Here is a 19,068-nt window from a genome sequence, read left to right as displayed (position 1 = left end):
AATTACAGAAATGACAACTTTTATTAACTCTTATTGTAAGAGGAATTTAGCAAAACTGCAATGAAAACACTTTTTTTTTTTTTGGGTCACTTGATCAACAGCCGGATGTTACTACTGGCGAAAACAACGAAGAACAGCAGCGGTCAGTGTCTGCCAGTTTTCATCCCAGTTGATTCTCCCTGACCTCTGTGCCTCCAGGAGCCGTGTTCGGACTCCTCTTGGTGTGCCATCTTTTTTTTTTTTTTTTTTTTTTTCTTTTCCACGGTGCATTTTCAAAATGAAAGGCCATAAGGCACATGAAACCTACCACTAACTACAGCTCCGTGGAACATAATTAGGTTGTCTCAGCCCCTGTAAAGTAATGATTTAAAGCAGAAAAAAAAAAAGCCAGGCCAGAAGTTTTCACATTGGCTTTATTCAAACGGCTGCTGTAAAACTTCATCACGGGAGGATTCTCCGGTGTCCTGACAGTTCTTATAAGTTATGGAAAACGAAGGTCACGTAGGGCGTAGCAAAGCAAGCAGACATTATTTGGATTCACTCTTCTGGGTACTAATTAGATGTTACAGTATATAACATAATTAGAAAGGTGTAAAACGTTCGGCCTGTACACTGTGTGCACTACGAGGCACTTCTGGCTGGCGGCGAGTGGAACACGGCGTTCAGTGCCTACCCGGTGTTTGCCAGGGGGGCTTTGACAGTCTGGACCTCGGAGATGTGAGACGATTTCTGGATGATGCGGCTGGTGAGGGCGGCCCCGGCGCTCTGCTTCAGGGCCGACACGGCTCCCGTCACACACAGCCTGCCCGTGAGGCTGGCTTTCGCTACGGAGAAGGGCTCCGCGGTGCGGCTCTGCCCCGTGGCGGCGCCGGGTGCCGGGTCAGGGCTCTGCGCCGCCTTGCAGCTCTTGCCCTGGGCCAGGCTGGTGAGGGCCACGGCGGCGTGGATCTCCCTCCAGCCCTGGCCGTCTTTTCTCGCTGGGTTTCGGCTCTGCAGCTGGCCCCTGTGAACAAACAGCCAGTGAGATTCAGATGAGTTAGAGCTGCCAGGTGAGGTTGGACTTTATTCGCGCCACTTGTCATAAAAAAACCATAAAAAATTATTGCAGCAGCATTAAGGAAAATGATATTTTTAATTTTAGCACCTTTATTCAGCTGTAGCCAAAGCTTTTTTTTTTCTTTTCATTTTTTATGTTGCTGTTTTAATTTCGTGTTTCTAGAGAGAGAAAAAAAACATTTTGCTCTCACTGCAAAAACACAAAATCTTACCAAGCATTTTTAGTCTAGGTTCTAGTTCAAATATCTCAAGTACACTTGAAGACAAAACCAACTTACTAGGAACTTTTCAGAAACATTTGGGAGCTTGTTTCAACATTTAAGTCAAAAATGAATCCCTCTATTTTGACCAAAAAAAACAAAAAGACTAATTCCACTGGCAGATTTCACTCATAATGTCAGAAATACATTTTTATCAATAATTCATATAACACTTTACACAACAGTATGGGAGACCAAAAATGCTTGACGGGGTCAAAAAACGTGAAAAACATAGCAACAAGTAAATGAATAATAAAAAAGAAAACGGCAAAGCAGCGCAGAACAAGCAAATTAAAACCAGAAGTATCACTACACATTTAGAGCTGCAGTATGGAACCTTTATAAAAATATGTTTTTATATATTTGTTAAGTCTATCACCATGTCATAACATGAGACAGATAATCTGTGAATAGATTGATCTCCGCCACCCTCTTTGTGCTACTTTTGCAGTCTGAAGAAGACATGCAACGACCAAAAGCAACCAACCAGAACCAGGAGGAGGGTCTTAGTGATGTCAATTAACCTTGTGTATGTGCTGCTAAATGTGCTAACGGCAGAAAAACAACTTAAAGCTTATCCGCTTATCTCTATTATCAGTGCTGATGGAATAAAACTGCAGCATAGCAGAGAACAAGTGGAGGAGAGGGAAAGGAGATCGACACCGCTAATACCCGCCCCCTGGCTCTGATTGGTTGTTTCTCACTAGCACTGCTAGCAGGAAGAGGAGTTCAATTTTTTTTCACAGATTATCTGTCTCATATGATTCTGTCACAATATAGTGACAGTTTCAACAAAAATAGAAAATTATGTATATATTTTTGCAAAAGTTACATTCAAGGCTCTTATAAATGATGATGGTCAAGGCCATTGATGGACGTAAAAACAAATAAAAGCTTGAAATCTATTCAAACATCTATATTATAAGTGACATAATCTGCCAGTAGTTCTTCATCAATATTAAGGTATTATTGACTTAAAAACGAGCTCATATCTCTTGCTGTAAAGTTGTTTGTAGGTTGGTTTTGTCTTATTTGTCTTATTCAAAGTGTACCGAGGTCAAAACTAGACCAGAAATACTCGGTGAGATGTCGTGTTTTTGTACTGTAATCCGTAATCCGCAACTTTCCGTTCACATGGACTATAAATATGATGTGAGAGGCCCGTTCTTCTCTCTTTTTTTTTTTTTTAACCAGCTGACCACCAGATTGAGCGAAGAACCATATTTATCTTGCCATCACATGTGGTGAGCAACATGATGAAGGAGGTAATAAAAAATTTCCAAAACCTACAGCTACGGAACTACGGCGAAAAAAATGACGACATAGTAAGTCTTGATAACAACCGTTGGACCCTTTCCATGCGGGAGAGCGCCGCTCATGGTGGAGTCGCATTTTGTAGACTTTTAGTTCATCATTTTTTCGGCTGAGGCATTGCATGTTTGGGCAGATTTTCTGTCTGGTTTTGGGATTACTCCTCTTACTTTTTAAACTTTTGGACGGTTTGTTATGCTGCGTAACCATGGTAAAAAAAAGGCATTGTTTTTGCATCCAGGAGCAGCTGGTTAGCATCTCGAAAGCTCTAATAAAACCTGAACTGCAAACCAAAATCCCAGAGGATTTGGAACGAAAAGGCTTTGTGGATGAAAACCAGGTCCAAAGAGAAGAAAGAAAAGAAGATAATATTCACTATTATTATTATTGCTGCCTGACTTTCTAACCACACGGCCAGTCAGAGATTTAAATTGGAGCGGCAAAAGCAAACCAGCGGGATTAGCAGTGCTCACCAACAACTGATGGTGTCATCCATGCGATGTCGACTGCGAACTATCCATGAGATATTAGCATCTCATGGAAGTTATGAGACAAAATGCAAGTCTTCAATCAGAGGCATCTTCAGATGTGTTGCAAAGCTGACTGCTACAGGAGATAGCCGTCTTTCCCGCAGCAGCACAGAATGAGTTTTGACAATATCTGATTTCCTTTGCAATAAGTAAAGCATGTTTGAGCTGAATTTGAGTCAAACAGAAACAGCGTCCTTCCAACACAAACATAGACATGTGGACTTTGCTAAACTGTACCGGGACTTTAGCAGTCCGGTTCAGTCAGATGGGACCGAACTCGAGCTTAATGGTAACAAACTCCAGGTGGGCTTGATGTGAAACAGAGGATGAACATGGGGAAAATGATTCCATGCCCGCTGTTGAGCAGAGTGGAAAATATGTGATTCTGTTGGCCTTTTTCTCCTCCACATACACCGAGAGCCTGGAAGCCCGAAATGCAATCACGTCGTAAACAAATGCCAGGACTGGTAGCCTCTAACGGGTTGTCACCATGCGTTCATTGAGAATAACCACCCAAAGCATGTAACGGCCAACACGACTTGGAAATGTTACATAAAATCAACTTTCTTCAAATTCAATATTTGTCTCAGCAAAGAGACTTTGCAAAAATCACTTCGTTACAAAAGTATGTTTTTAAGTATCAACACCAGAGATGTAAATAACTGTAACTCTGCCTTCAGGGAGTCATAACTTCACTCCTGTATTAACCCTTTAACAACGTTTTTTTGGGTGGAGCCTGCTCTGTGAGGCCGAAGCTTGGAAACTTCAGCTCAGAGGTGGAGCTTCGTCCTCGAGGGCGGGGCAAGGTCCACCCAGACGTTTTGCACAGCTGAATGGTTGCCATGGAGATTAAAGGATTTTTTAAACATGCATAAAAGAATAAAGGCAACACTTCAGGTGCGTTACTGATGAGGGAATAACATTAAAACATGATGTAAAAAAAATGCTGCCCCTTTAACACTGAATCAGTCGACCTACTCAAAGTTAAGGTTTAACTTTGCTCAAATTAACAGTGAGGTTATGCTTCTGCAATAAAAGAGGAATTTATTTTGAAAGATCTTCGACACTGGGAGCAGAGATTTTTTTTTTTTTTAAGTGTGAAAAAGTACAAACCATAGTGACAGGGTTATGAAATATGAATTACTGTACTAACCTGCAACATTTAACTGAAGTGTTGTCAGTTGTATCTGCAAAAAAGCATAAAAACATGTAAAACTTAGCAAATGTACCACAAACCTACTTACCAGATTATTAGGCTGCCGTACGCTTGCTGTAAAAACTGGTTCAATTTTCTGCATGTCTCCAAGCAATTATTCGAATGTTTGGTGCAAATTCTTTCGGTATGCGTTCAAGCTTTTGTTAAACACTGGAATGTAATTCTCCTCCCTCCCTTCAAATACTCAATCGTTTGTTTCTAAAGTTCGTGGGTTGCAGGTCTTTATCTCAGCTCAAGCGCAAGCACTAACGGGTAGGAAACATTTCAGAAATCAATGCTGGATGCCTTGGCTGTGTCTCCTGAATAACTAAGGATCAGTTGTTCTCCAAAGGGGCTTCGAAGACATTTTTTATGAGCACAGACGAGAGGAAAAGAAGAGAGAGAGAGAGAGAGAGAGAGAGAGAGAGAGAGAGAGAGAGAGAGAGAGAGAGACCATAACCAATGTTACGTTGCTTCTAGCCTACAATTTCTGTTTGCGGTCTGTGCGTACATATGCGATATTTGTAGAATATATTTTCCATCTTTGCTTTGGATTACAGCCTTATTTTAGGTTTGAGCACATAGATAGGGGCCAAAACCGATTTTTCTTCAGAGTCCAATAGAAAAAGAAATTAGATGCTGAAACTAAGCCTTTCGGCGCTAACAGTCTGAAACATACCGCAAACCTGAGCCAAAAGTAACTTCTTGCTGATAGTAAATCACTTCTGTGTGTTATGCTTTTTTGCTTTGCTACTGAACATCCCTCACCATGTCCCTCCTAAGCCATAAAGTGCCCCTGCCAAGAAAGTAGCTCCGTACCTCTGCTGTATTTATGGCCAGGGGGAAAAAACTTAGTTTTACCTCTGGTGAGTTTCACCATGCGAGAGGGGATTAGTGACAACTTAATTTTAGAAGTTAGCAATGAATCCAATCAGTGCCTTGCTTCCAGTGGGTTATACATCTTAATCAATATGAAAATGTGAGCGCAGTAGATCATGGCTTCGTGCTCATAAAGCTGCAGTCTGGCGCACAAGTAGCAAATATCTGTTTCACTTCTTCTGGTTTTGGAAATATAAACGTTGTGCGCACCTGTTCCGCTTCCACTGCCACAAATGGCAATTTACCTGCTAAAGCTCTTTTAATACATAAACTCTCACACAAATTAAGAATTAAGAAAATATGTATCTGCTTGATGTTTGTCTGTGTTTTGTAAAAAATAAAATAAAATAAAAAATCAAAACAGAAACCAGGAAGACTAAGGGTCTTAAAACAAAGCCCAGAGGTACACCATAAAGAAGCAAACTTTTAGAATACAGACAAAACAGTGGACGATCTGATAAATATTACTTAAAAAATCAATGTGAGGCAGATTCTGATGCACTCCCTATCCAGCATGGACTTAGCTCAAACATTAGCAAGACACAACCAAAATATTTATCCATATCTGTCTGTTGAAAAATAACCTCCAGTGGAAAGATATGGACATGTAGACGCAAACATATATCAAGATATAGACTAAAATAGGTTCCTAGAGAGACAGATGAATGAGAAAACAGAATAAACAATTACTAAATATCAGCTTCATGAATCTGAAAATGTACTTTAAAGGAATCTCTGAACGTTGTAGAACAACAACATTCAGAGTCCCGACTCCCTAAAAACTTAATGTGATCCAACGTATATATGTTGTTGATTGTTCGCGGGTAATCATATTAAGTTTATGCAAAGTTTATTAAGTCATCAAGTTAAATAAACATAAAAAAGGGAAGCTTGACAAACTCCATTTGGTTGAATGTGACCAGTTCATTTTTTTAAACTCTGAGCTGCATTCTCCTTTTTCTTTTTTAGTGCAAAGTGTTTTTAGTTTTTACTCAGAGCATACATCTTTTTAGCAACATAATCCCCACTTTGAAACAATGAAAAACAGAGGGAGAGAAAAGGGGTGAAGAAAAACACAGCAAGGCCCGTGTCCTGAAATATTTCCAACAAACACAGCTCCAGTCACACTGATAGGGTCCCTACAGGTAAAACTGAGCTGGTGTCCGTCTCCACCGTAAACAATCCTTAATAATAAATCATAAAATTCCCAGTAAACCATTCCTTATACTTTTACAACCTTTGAGACTGACAACCTGTACGACACACTCCAGTGGCATCACATAACTCAGGCTCACTGCAGGTTTAGTGGCTGCTTCAGCGTCTCCCATGCACTCTGAAAACATATTAACATTAATTGTCATGTTCTGGCAGCGAGACTCTCCGTTTTATCTTCACAGAGGAGCCACAATGGCCAAGAGGAGTAGCTTGAATGAGCGGAATAGTATTTAGGGACTTCTAGCAAGAAGGTGAGCTCAAAATAATCCAGCAATAAAAAAAAAAAGACATACTCCATTTAGTATGTAATTCTCAGCCTTGTTATAAAAATTTGCTAAACTGCTAATGTTAGCTTAAATGCTACAAGTAGCTTCAAATGGTCTCACAAGTATGGCCACAATTTACATGAACAAAGCATTCACTTCAGTAAGTTAATAAAAACATTCATGCTACTGTCAATAAAGTAGCATTTATTGGAAGTAGCATTCCAATAAATGATTGTTAGCATAAATGTTTGTAGCATTTAAGATAACATTAGCTTGTAGCTTAAGTGTAATCGTGGCGTTTTGAGTGAGTGAAGGAGTTAATTGACATTTTGAAAAAATAAAATAAAATAAAGATCATGGCAAACATAGCTATGTACAGATGTTTGACTACTATTAAAATTATCATATTAAAGGAGATCTAAACTGTAAAATATGTAAAACACCTTTAATGTGTTATGTGTACAAAATTTACAACAGCTAAAATTTGAACAGCGTTTATTGAAAACAATCAATTATGATTTTTGTTTTTGTTTTGCTTTAATGATTATTATCATTATCTCTTGTGCACCCACCTTCAGCCTAATGACTGCTAGTGAAAGGTAGCAGCCTATGAATGGGTGGATATCATTTATCATACGACTTCATTAAGTTAATAGAAAATATTCAAGTGTCCAGTTTTTCTTAGCTTCAAAAGAAACTCTCCTTTGACTACAGTATTCCTATACAAGGTTAACTAAGCTTAGCACAAAGAGCAATGAAATTTGCCTTTGGTCAATTTATTTCTTTGATGCTTCAAAGCTTCTTGGCAATTAATATTATACTGTTGGAGAGCCTGTTTATTTCCCCCTTAAACTGGGCCACGTTTGTAAGGAAAATGCATTTGTGTGTTAATAAGCAGAGTTGAGTGTATTGGCAGCAACCATGAAAGGCTGGCCAAGGCCTCTCTGCCAATGCCAATCAGCTCTTTGTGGAGGTATTGTGAGGGCGTGAGGCGGCAACGCCCTAATGGGAAAAAAATAACGCATGTCATCAGCGAAGGCCGTCTCAGCTCAAAGATGGAGATGAGATATTGCGGCCACTGGCCATATCGTATCTCCACTCTTAGAAACCAAAACTATCCAACATGTCAACACCCACCGATTTGGGGCTTATCAGAGGCCACCTCCAGGATTTGGAGGTGGACAGAATGAAATGGTCTGCACCCACACACGCACGCACACACTGTGCTGTTCTGGCCTCTGTTTGCTAAACGAATAATTTTTCAAACTGCAGTCATCTTCCAGTCCAAAACAGCCCGAAATCCAATACCAAACCAGAGTCAATAGAGAAGGAGGGATTCATGGAGTGGATTTGGCAGGTCGCGTTGCCCACATAACTCTGCTGTTAAACCAGCAAATCCATTTTCCTTTCAAAATGTAGCACCATTTAACTGGAAATAAAAAAAAAACTTTCCAAAAGAATACTCTTTTTTTCTATTTGCGAGGAAGGATTGTACAACAAAGGAATAACCAGGCAAACACAAATTTCCTTGCTTTTTGTGCTATAGTTAGCCACTATAATATTGAAGCAAGGCCTGATTCTAAATGTTACACTGACAAAAAAAAAAATCCTTTTATCATTGTTTTTAAGCTACAACGCTTCCCAGTTTTAAATTCAGTGCAAACGGTTAGACAACGTAGGAAGGAATTAAGACTTTAAACACAGCGAATACAACAGATGCTAGCATGCTAGCTTCATTGTTTCCCCTAATTTTTCATCCTCAGGGTGGACTCACCAACATTAACTGCAAATGTTGGAGAAAACTTGAAAAAGTTCTTTAGGAAAAACTGTAAAAAAAAAAACCCTAAATAAAACATTTTCCACACTTAGCATAGATCTCAGAGGCTAAGTCTTGCAGCTAAGTGTCGCTAAAGACTGCAGCCAGACTATGACTGTTTCAAGACACAGCTTTGGCTTAAAAACAAACTGAAAAGGCAGCTGTGCCAGTTTAATGGCTGCAGACCCAATTTTCTTGAAATACCAAGCGATGGTTTTTGTCAGGACCTCCTGAAATCAAGCCATTAGAAGTAAAACTGTAAAACCCAATTTTGTTGTCATTCTGGCCTTGTTCAATGGTTGCTTTAGCATTATTTGTATGCTTTACCGTATTTTTCCTCCAAAAGCTGGACTCTCCGCTTGTAAGAAGATACTTATAAAGTCATTCTAGAAAAACTAAATCTATACTTATTAGACCTGCTTTTCTGGAATGTTAATTATAATGAATTTCTCACAATCACAGCTTAGTTTTCAGTTCAAAACATTTCTAAAAAGCAGTAGAGATTAAGCAAAGTTTAAAAGTGACATTAATAATTGTACAGTCTTAAGTTTTAGTTTAAATTAATAATCTTATTTACGTGTCTTTGTGATGATTTTCAATTGTTGACTGCATTGTATTTTGTTGTACTGGATGCACCACTAAACCATTGAAACTTAGGGGGTCTTAAAGATCTATATAATAAATATATGAACGCTAAAATAAACTGTAGAGTTTCTGGTATTTTCCTGTCCTAACGGAGCGGCTCAAACGAATCCAAGTTCAGACAGACTCCAGAAGAAGATGTCTGAGAGAGTACCTTCGATACAAAATCGTTTAGTTGTCCCGAGAGAATGGAGAAAATGCAAAAGTACCTCAAAAAGCAGCAACACAAAAGCAAAGGTAAGCAGAGGACAATATACAGGTAATGATACTGGCAGGGGTCTGTCTGACAATGAACAAAGCAAACCAGCAGAGTTTACTCATCACAGGATGAGTAGCAGGTGCGCTGATTAACCGATAGCTGGAAGATAAAACCACTAAGAGAAGGACACAACTCCTCACAAAGCAAAAGCACAAACGAAACCACAACACTTTTAACTTTCAGCTCATGGCGAACCTTTAAAATGAACTTGACACACTCATTTCGTGAGCCTGTGTAACCGCAGAAAGTTTGTGTTCGGGTGTTAAACTTTTCTCCTGTTTAATTGCTAACCTATGTCCGAGCTACTTTTTTCACACCAAGTTTTACTCAAACTATAAAAAAAAAAGCATTCCTTAAGTAACTTTGCGAGGCTGGAGCTTCTTTGTTGCCAGGAATAATTAGGCAGCGCCGTCCTCAGTGTTGGAGAGAAACCTATATAGAGGTGCTAAAGAGTGGAAGTGATTACAGAAACACTACACACAACTCCTCTAATGCGACGCAAATGAAACTGCTTTCGAGCAGGAAAGCAACACATGGAAGACACAGACTGCCAAGGCACACAGCTACATCCTCACAGACTGCTAGAACAAGCCAAGTAAATATTAGCGTGTTGCCTCACATTTGCGTGGCTGCTGCAGCACTTACTCTACAATCTGTCTGTCTTCAGCGTTTTTTTGCCTACAGACTGTTCCCCTTCTACACCCAGGCTGATGTTTCCACTTCTCACCCTGGGAGAAATAAAGTCTCAGACATGCTGTAATTGTCCTTGAGGCCGGACTGGACATTTCCACCAAGGCTAGAAGTCGAAGTGGAACAAATGGCACATTCTAAGTATATGGAAATGATATTTGTGGTGTTCGGTGGCAGCCAGCGAGAGCCCCTTCCAATTCTTAAATGTAGGATTTCAGCATCTGCGTGAGTCTTTATTAGTGATCTTTGCAGAGGCTTTGGCTGACTTCTCCGGGTGGCTTTGAGACGTGCCAGTGCGCTGTGCTCCCCGTAAGTCTGAGAAGGTAACCATGTGTCAAGCTCCCCCCTCTGTTTCGCCGTTGCGTTTATGATTGAATCTCGCCGAGCTTCTGACTTACAGACGGACGCCAGAGATTTATTAATGTCAGCTCGCCCTCGGGAGCCAAGTTGGAGGTTTCTGTTTGCTGTGTTCTTATTTTACTGCACACTGTGGTGTTTTAAAATGGAACTGCGAGGAAACAGGGTAGTAAAACTGCCAGTGTGCTTTTCATTCATCGTTAATCTTTAATTAACGAGGAAGATGTCTTTATTATTTCTTCAGCCGGAGGACCCCTGTTGTTTCTCTTCATCAACCTGATGTGTATAACATCCTAACCTGTTTGCTGTTCCTACAAGGTCAGACGTATCTCACTAGCCTGGCCATTGTCTTCCTGCGCTATTCCACTCGATTCAAATCTTGCTCACAGCAGAGTCAAATTTCTACCGAGCTGTGACCGATGACGTCATTTTTCTGTGACGTTTTAGCAATGGCAGCGGAGAAAGTGAACAAACTTGTTGAGTCTGCGTAGGACATGCTTCCAAAAATTGAATTAGCATTACCACTAGCTTTGTTTGGTTTGCCATGTCTCTCTTCGCATTGGAGGATGGTTGTTTACAATTTCCGGTAAGCTTCATAGTGCTGAACCAGCACATTACATACGTCACAACTGGGTAAAATTTAAACCTTCAACAGAGTTCACGTCTCCTGGAAGAAATCGTTTCTTAATACCCGAGAGCTTTTACCAGGCTAATAATCTCTCACCCATGCTGTAGATGAAGTTGGCCTCGGCTTCGGAGGAAGAATCCGGCGAGACAACATCTCGATCGCATTCGTTGGAGCTGAACGATTGGGAAAGGCATCTCTTCCCGCGAGCGGAGGCAATGGCGTCAGCCTTTGCAGCCATCATGTGTCGAAGGGTGTCGTTCAGGTAGCGGTTCAGCAAGCTGCTCTTGTACTTGGACGGAGGAGACGTGCCGTCATCTTCGTTGGAGCAGTCTGCCCCGGCGAGGACACTGGCCTGTTTCTCAAGCAGGCTTCGGCGGTAAGACGAGCCGCCAAAGTTTGATTGGGCGATTGGAGTCGGTAGGGTGCACTCTTCGTCTAGAGAGGAGGAAACAGAACCGTCACTGCAAATTCTGCTTAACAGGAGAGATTTAGTGGACATACCAGCAGATTTAAATTTTCTAAACTGCATTCCTCTAGGGATGAAGTCCTGAATCTTCTAGATGTGTCCCTTGTCCTACACACTTGAAGTAAACGGTGAAACTGCCTCACTAACATGCAGTCAATCTCTCTCACACCTCTCGGGCTAGGTGTGCTGATGAAGAGGGACATCTAAAAGTTGCAGGACATCGACCCTTGAGGACCACTGGTCCAGACCTGATTCTTAGAATTCTCTTGACGAGTGAAACAAAAAGGCTGACCTATGTCGAACCATTAATCTTAATGCCTCACCGTCCGAGTTTGTATCGTCACTGCACACACTCAGCCTCTCAGCGTTTCCCTGGATGTATTTATTGTAGAGCTTGATCCTCAGCGCCCAGCTCAGGTCTGGCTGCCTCACCGTGTTCTTCAGCCTTCGCCGGGCGTTTGCAAACCAGTTGGAAACCTTCCACAGACATAATTTGATCCATCAGTATGACTAGCCCTAACAAAAAAAAAAAGCATTCCTTTGATGAGACGGTCTCACCTGCACTAGTGTCATGTGTGAACCCAGAGCGAGAAGAACCTTCTCGGTTTTTGTTGGGTAAGGATTGTCCCGGTGCTTGTACAGCCAATGTTTCAGCGGCCGAGCCATGTCCTGGAGTACCTGCCTTTTGTGACGAGCTTTCACCCCACCGAGACGAGACCTGGGAGAGCTACAAGACAAATACTTCATGTCATATATCTTTCCTGCTTTAGGTTGGAACTTCCATAAATCAGATCATATGAAGTCCAAAATTTAAATGCTGTACAGAAAAAAGAAAAGATTCTGACCTGCATCTTCTGTACTTCAAGGCAGGGAGTTTCTCGGCCGGCTGCATGTCTGGGCTCTGTCCGTCTGTTAAACTCGTCTGAGGTGAGTCTTCACAGTTCGGCCCGGTTCTGTCTTCAGCTCTTCTGTAGTTGTCCAAACAAAACTGATTATCATCAGTCTTCATCGCTGCAAATTTGTCCATTCTCAAACACGCGGGGTTTCTCCTCTGTCAACAGGTGCATCAGCAGACTCCCAAAGACGTCCACAAACGGTAGATCCTCATTCTTTAAAGACAAGGAAAAAAATATATATAAATGCTTCTGCTCCTTTTTTTGTTATTTTTGGAGTCTCAGGAGCAAATAAAAACTGAGCCTTACCAGGGAATAATTTTAGAAAAGTCAGATGATGTCTGGTTTTACTGTTCTGTCTGAGGAGAGTTCAAATAACACTCAGCTCTGCAGACTATTGGTCTTCACGCTGGCCAATCGCCTCGCTGCAACACTCTGCAAGCCTTTCCTTGCAGAAGTCCTGCCTCGCAGAGAGCCCTGCAGAAGTACCTCTGGATGTGAAAAATGGGTCCAATCCAAAGAATATCAGCAAACCCAGTCATTAGATTTACTAGAAAGGGATTCTGTCAGTCTACGCGAAGCTGCTTAAGCGTGGCCTCATATTTTCAGCATGAGCCGCGCGATTCTTGCGGATCCTGCGGCATCACTAAGAATGGTGTCAGCAAATAATAATCCATGTTTTATCAGGGGATTCTGGAAATTTACGAGCGTAATAACATGGTTGCTAAAAACCACAAAACGACGGCTCATGTCAGGCAGGAAATCCCGCTGTTTTTCTGGAGGAGGGGCTGGGGGGGACTTCGGTATGGATTTCAGTAAAAACCAGCTGTTCAGAGAGGAACCGCGTTCAGCTCGTAGATACATTCAATTAGGATCACAAATGCGCTCATAAACAATTCACGATAAATGATAAATACATCTTCGACACATCTTCATCCAGACACGTAGAATGGTTCCGTGCATTTTAATGGGTTTCCCATCGTGTTTTTACGAAATATGTGAAATTTATTTCGAGGCTAAAGTTTTGTTTGTTTTTTTTACCTATTCCTAGTGCTGGAAAAACATATTGCGATATAAGCATTTCATGTCAGTCGATACCGATAATTACCGATTAGTTTTTAGTTTTAAATATCTGAAATACTGCCAAACTGGTGGTGTTCCTGTTTGATCCAGCTTTCTCTCCACGGCGTTGTTAATTATTTTTAAACAGTTATGAGACAAGGAAACCTGAAACTGCTGCTGCGCAAGTTAATCAGCAAGTTGTTGCTAGGTAACCAAAGAGTGAGCGAGTTAGTTGATTGCTGTGAGAGGTTGACCAGCTCTATCTACATCCTGTAGAATGCTGTTCAATTCTGGATCGGAGCTCAGTGAATATTCTTTATTTATTCAGTAATCAATAATGACGTATTATCGATTCTCTCGCTATAGATATTGTTATTGATTGTGTCCAGCCCTACAGGTTCCTATTTGTAAATCAGCTCAAGCTCAACTATATTGGATGCAAAGTGACCTTGGACACTAATTTAAAAGTCTTACTCAGTTTGATTTAGTGCTACACTTTAACTAGACCATTCGTCTGTTCTGATCTAAACACCTCAGTTGTGTCTCTTGCTGTATATCTGTTCTGCTAGAAGTGAGTCTTTGTAACATTACATTTTATTTAGCAGAATAAAAGTAAAACTTTACTGATTTGTATAAAAAAAACTAAAAGCATGTATAGTTTTCATTACTTTAAAATCCTTCCACTTTTGAAATAATACCCAATTAAGATTTGACCTATAACATAAAATAAAGAAAAAAAAATACTTTATAGTTTTCTTTGTAATGCAGTAACGTGTGTGGAGAGGGGGAAAAAAGTCAAAAGGGGTGTGAATACTTCTGCGAGGCACTATAATTATTTTTCTAAGTGGGGTCTCCTTTAAATTATGGCTGAAATTCAAGCAGCGCTCGTTCGACACACTTAAAGACAAATGTCTTTTCCAAGTTCATAACTCAAAACTATGAATGGGCAGGTTGAGTTTTAGAGCTTTCAGAGCTGAAAACCACATGGAGCAGAAGCATCTCCGGTAGGTGCCGTAAATTCCTCGCTCGCATTCCTCGGCGGCGGCTGGAGAGCGCCTGGCCTAGCCTTGCTATTACACGCCGTTTAACCCCCCGTCCCTCTGCGAGCCGGCCAGCGGCAGCACTGTTGATCTTAGCAGGAACACGCCGGCCGTCTGAAGGCGGGGGGGGGAGGCAGTAAAAAAAAAAAATAGGAGGACACATATTTCTGCTTTGTTTGGATAATTTGGTGCTCGTTCCAGTTGTTCAGTGTTTGCCTTGCAGGTTCACAAACTCCATCAGCCTAAGGGCCAAACGTGTAGCGAACACGCGCTGGGGAGAAGGGAAGGGTTTAGTCTCAAACATGGCGTTTTTGCAGTATTGCCGAATAGCTGCGGTTCCAAGTGGGCTGTCAGAAGATTTCTATGATATTACACGGAGACTTCACTGACTAGCATATGAGGTCTTTATCAGGTATGGAGCCCCTGCATGTTATTATGTCCGGAAATTTCGCTTGTAACCGAAACACAACTAAATTCCTCATAACATCTACGTGTTACGGTTGCCAAAGTCGAGCAACCATAACTGACCTGCTCTCCCTCACTATTGTTTTTTTTTCTTTCAGAAAACGTTTTCCTGAGCTTATATATCAGGGGTACATTTAAGATTTAGGGCCTTTATTGATAACAGCTAAAACCAATAGTAGTCGTCGCGAGCGGCTTCAAGGGGTTCATAGGTGAGTATTACAGGCTTTTGCTGACTCATGGTTATGTGTGTGTTATTAAAATGACATTAGGTAATGCTATTCCTGGTTCATTGCTGCAACATTTCAGTAGCACTTGGTTCTATGTCAATTCTGTCACATATACGCAGATGTATGGAAAGAAAAAGCTGTAATGTTTATTTTCCTTATGGTATTACATCTCTATACAGCATTAAAAAGCTTGGCATTTATGTGCCAGTTAAATTCGGTTGTAAAATTTGTAGCATTTGATTAGATTAACAAATACCTATGTATCAATTAAAAGTAAGCTTTGATGATTTGCTAAAACATTGTACGTACTGTAACTCGGTTTCCATTTATAGTGGAAACCGAGTGTGGTTAGAAAGGACACAAATGCAGGTGAAAAAGAAGCTGAATTTGATGCAATAAAGTACAGGCGATGATAAGAATGAAACTAACAAAACTCAAACACCACAGAAAGAAACCATGTTCTTAATCAACAGGTTGATCTGCCTGTCATAAAATGACTCAATAATCCCAATTTGGCCCATCTTCTAAAGAGTTCTACCAAACTGAGTTTATTTATCTATCGACATGGGAAATATGTTCCATGATCTGTCATTAGCTGAGAAAAAAGTTTGTCTTTGAATTCTTGTTTTAGCTCAGCAGTTTGAACGTAATGGGAGTGGAAATTTGTTTAAAAAAGGAGCAAAACTAATTTGCTACGTTTGCAATTTGCATAAGCCTAACTAATATCACTCATATAACATAAATTGCTTCAAACACAAAAGCTAGTGCTTTTCCATTAACTTGTGCTGCTGATAATGGTTAGCCTGATTACTTAGCACAACGTTTCTACAAAGTGGCAGTTGCAGCTCAATTTGATAGTTGTGAGTTAAACACATGCTGGTTGTTTAAGACACACATAGACTGTAAGATGAAGATAATGTTGAACTTTCTCTATATTTACTTTAGCACACTTTAAACAGACGATCAGGACTGAAATGATCCAAGGCCTGCTGACATCATGCATTTCTTTCGAACCTTTGATGTGGGAGGTGCGGCGCACATAAAACGGTGGGTTTAGGTTGGATGGCTCCCGTGTCTTTAATGGCATTGTTATGATTTCACAGGGTGCCTGCAGATTCTCAGCGCACCGATGAAATTATACTGCCACGGTCTCAGCCGTGCTTCAGGCCTGGCACAAGCCTGTCTTGAAAGTTTGTCCGCTTAAGAATTCAAGCGACTCGTCTGCACACTTTGCCACCGTCTTTCTCCGGCGTTGCTGAAATAACGGTCTTTTCATCCCAGCAGCAGTGCTCCACCTTCACACAGCTTTTATGGCAGCTCATAATTTCTCTGTGATTGTCATGTCTCTTGAGAGCCATTGGCGTTTCCCGGCATGACACTGCGCTCCCTTGTTCCCAACTTTCCCCGCTACATGAAGCAGATTAACACTTTGTCACACGTAATGGAGCGGAGCGCCGACAAAGAGAATAAAAACCCCATGAATTTTAGAGGAATGGAAGGATAATTAAGTACCTCATCATGGTGAGAAAAATCCCTGAAGCCTTTGGAGTTGGAGGGTTCAAGCAGTTGTAACACCTAACCGCTAACGTCTACTCAAAGACCTTGCAAAAGTATCTCTTGAGCTGTTTTCCAAATTTTGTAAGACCACAACCAAAAAGTTTCAATGTATGTTATTGAGATTTTCATTTGGTAGACTAACACATAACATGAAGAGGAGGAAAATTTGGTTTTCAGACCTTTTAATGAATACAAATCTGAAAAATGTGACGTGAATTTGTGTTTAGCCCCTTTTAATCTGATGACCCTAAATGAAATAATTTAGTCTAATGGTGGATAGAAAGATGTGAAGAGGTTTAAAGCTGAGTTTGGTTATAAGAGAATATCCTAAGGTCTAATAATTCTGTGGCCAGATTTCAGCTGGTTTATTGGCTTTCTAAACATGCGTGTTCATTACTTCTTTCCTGCACCATTCCACATTTATACTTGTATCTTTCTCTATGGACTAGACTGTGCCAGGCAGTTCTAGAATGGAGCGGTCTGGATAAAAGCCTTGTTGAATGGAGTCTGCTCTGTTAATTACTGGTTTTAGTTAGGAGTCCAGTGCTCTTGATCTTCTCCAGGGGACTGACTAATAATTTTTTAATTTCAGAAAATGATCTGGCACATAACACACGCGCTTCATACCATGAATTTTATGCTTCTTCATAATTTCGCTGTATGTCTTTTGTATGCATTTAAAGTTGTTATATATTGCCTGCTAAGGGACAACGAATAGGATTCTTTGTTTTGCTGCCATGTTATGAATCCACAAAATTAAATTAAAGTTTTTTCATGGGTTTGAACGGCCCATTTAAAGTCCACTCTTTTATCCAGTGAATAAAACTTGAAAATAGCTGTTCACAGATGCGCTAAATCTACACCCATTAAGCTTGAGATACTTCACAAAGACGCAAAAACGTCCATTTCTAGATGTATAAGGCTGATAAATACCCCAAAAAACCAAACCCACAGCTGTAAACGCAGGCGAGAGGCGACTCAAACATGAGGAAATCTGAAAAAGTTCGAGGAGCGTGGATACCTGTGATTCAGCTCTGATCTACGATTGTTTTCCTGTTTATGTGCGTCTCACACAGCCAGCACATAGTTGGCAGAAAGCCTCACGGGCTGCTACTAATGTTTCACTGGTACACATTACAGCTAATTGAAGTGCAGCAGCTGTCAGAATAATTCCATGCCGATGTTTGCAACTTGGCAGCAAAGGACGACACTCGGCCGCAAACTCTTCACAAGATCGAGTTCCACCCCCCCCCCTTCTTCGCTCTACAAATTAAAGTTATGTCAACTAAATGCTTAAAGAGAATCTGAGTCTGAGACGACTGGAAAAAGCATTAGACAGAGAGAGAGAGAGACATGGATTTGATTAAACTAGATCACCAATGTAAAAATTTTGGGAAGCTGGGAATCATGAAAAACTAATAAAAATGACGGAGATTATTATCTAAATTTATTCAACTCAAACACAGCACTTATGCACAGAGGAACATAGTGTGCATCACTTTTAAGGAGACTATATTAAACAAGATTTAAAAGGGGCCCTTAAGGAATATTTGATGCAATCGTGAGCGATCCCCATTCAAATCCAGCCAGTCAAGCTGCTGCAGCTTCTCCACGCTTTTGTTGGTGCCGAGCGCATCCACGCTGCGGGAACCCACTGGACCTCTGGCTCATCCAGCTTCTCGACGTCGGCCTTCAGCTCTCTGAATGCCACGGCGACGTCTCCGTTGACGATCACTTTGTCAAACAGGTGGCCGTACTGGCTGTCCAACATCTCAGCCTGGTCGAGCATCTCCTCAAAGTCCTCCTCCTGTCAACCCAGAAAAACACCCCCATCTAATTGAGCACCCTGAAAAAAGGAAGGTTACGTCCGCTTTGTTTCCACTAAGCGGTCGGACACCGGTGGCTATAATTTGTATGTTGTTTATCTCCGGTATATTCCGCACTACTGACGGACAACATTTCCACTGCCAGTTGGACTCTCACTGGCCGAGCGTCGTACCGGTTTGACAACAAACGTGGCGTGTTGGTACGTCTCCATCTTGTCACTAGCTGTCATGTTTCTTTATGCCCCAATCAGTGGACTTTGTTGTTTGATGCCAGTAGATAGAAAAGTTAACCCTTAATCTAGGGTTTACTTCTAAGAATATGTTAGGTGGTTCATAAGAGAGGCACTAGGAAAGTTGACACGCTATGAGATACTTAACCGTGATTATTTCACACCTAATCATCTTTTTAAAGTGGGTATACTGGAGAA

General features: G+C 41.0%; 2 protein-coding genes across 3 annotated transcripts in view; both read right to left on the bottom strand.

Annotated features, from left to right (window-relative positions):
* Window positions 1-396: 396 nt before the first annotated feature.
* On the bottom strand, window positions 397-17,751 carry LOC103478962 (homeobox protein Mohawk-like). Its single transcript, XM_008433133.3, has 7 exons — window positions 12,773-17,751; window positions 12,416-12,679; window positions 12,129-12,297; window positions 11,894-12,047; window positions 11,201-11,539; window positions 4,311-4,344; window positions 397-1,003 (listed from the first exon to the last, which is right to left on the bottom strand). Exons 2-7 carry the CDS (start codon window positions 12,595-12,597, stop codon window positions 670-672), a joined length of 1,212 nt encoding a protein of 403 aa, XP_008431355.1. The 5' UTR covers window positions 12,598-12,679; window positions 12,773-17,751; the 3' UTR covers window positions 397-669.
* Window positions 17,752-18,239: 488 nt separating this feature from the next.
* The window catches only part of LOC103478964 (MAGUK p55 subfamily member 7-like), a 30,081-nt gene continuing 29,252 nt past the window's right edge, over window positions 18,240-19,068 (bottom strand). For both annotated transcript variants that reach the window (XM_017310174.2, XM_008433136.3), the window contains one exon: window positions 18,240-18,621. In XM_017310174.2, the coding sequence (XP_017165663.1) occupies window positions 18,391-18,621 (231 nt within the window). In that variant the 3' untranslated portion in view covers window positions 18,240-18,390. The remainder of the gene's footprint in view (window positions 18,622-19,068) is intronic.

Source organism: Poecilia reticulata, chromosome 17, assembly GCF_904066995.2.
Source record: "Poecilia reticulata chromosome 17, P_reticulata-male-v2, whole genome shotgun sequence".
Classification (NCBI taxonomy): domain Eukaryota; kingdom Metazoa; phylum Chordata; class Actinopteri; order Cyprinodontiformes; family Poeciliidae; genus Poecilia; species Poecilia reticulata.
The sequence above is the reverse complement of the archived record's forward strand: the minus strand, read 5'-3'. Positions and strand labels throughout refer to the sequence as shown.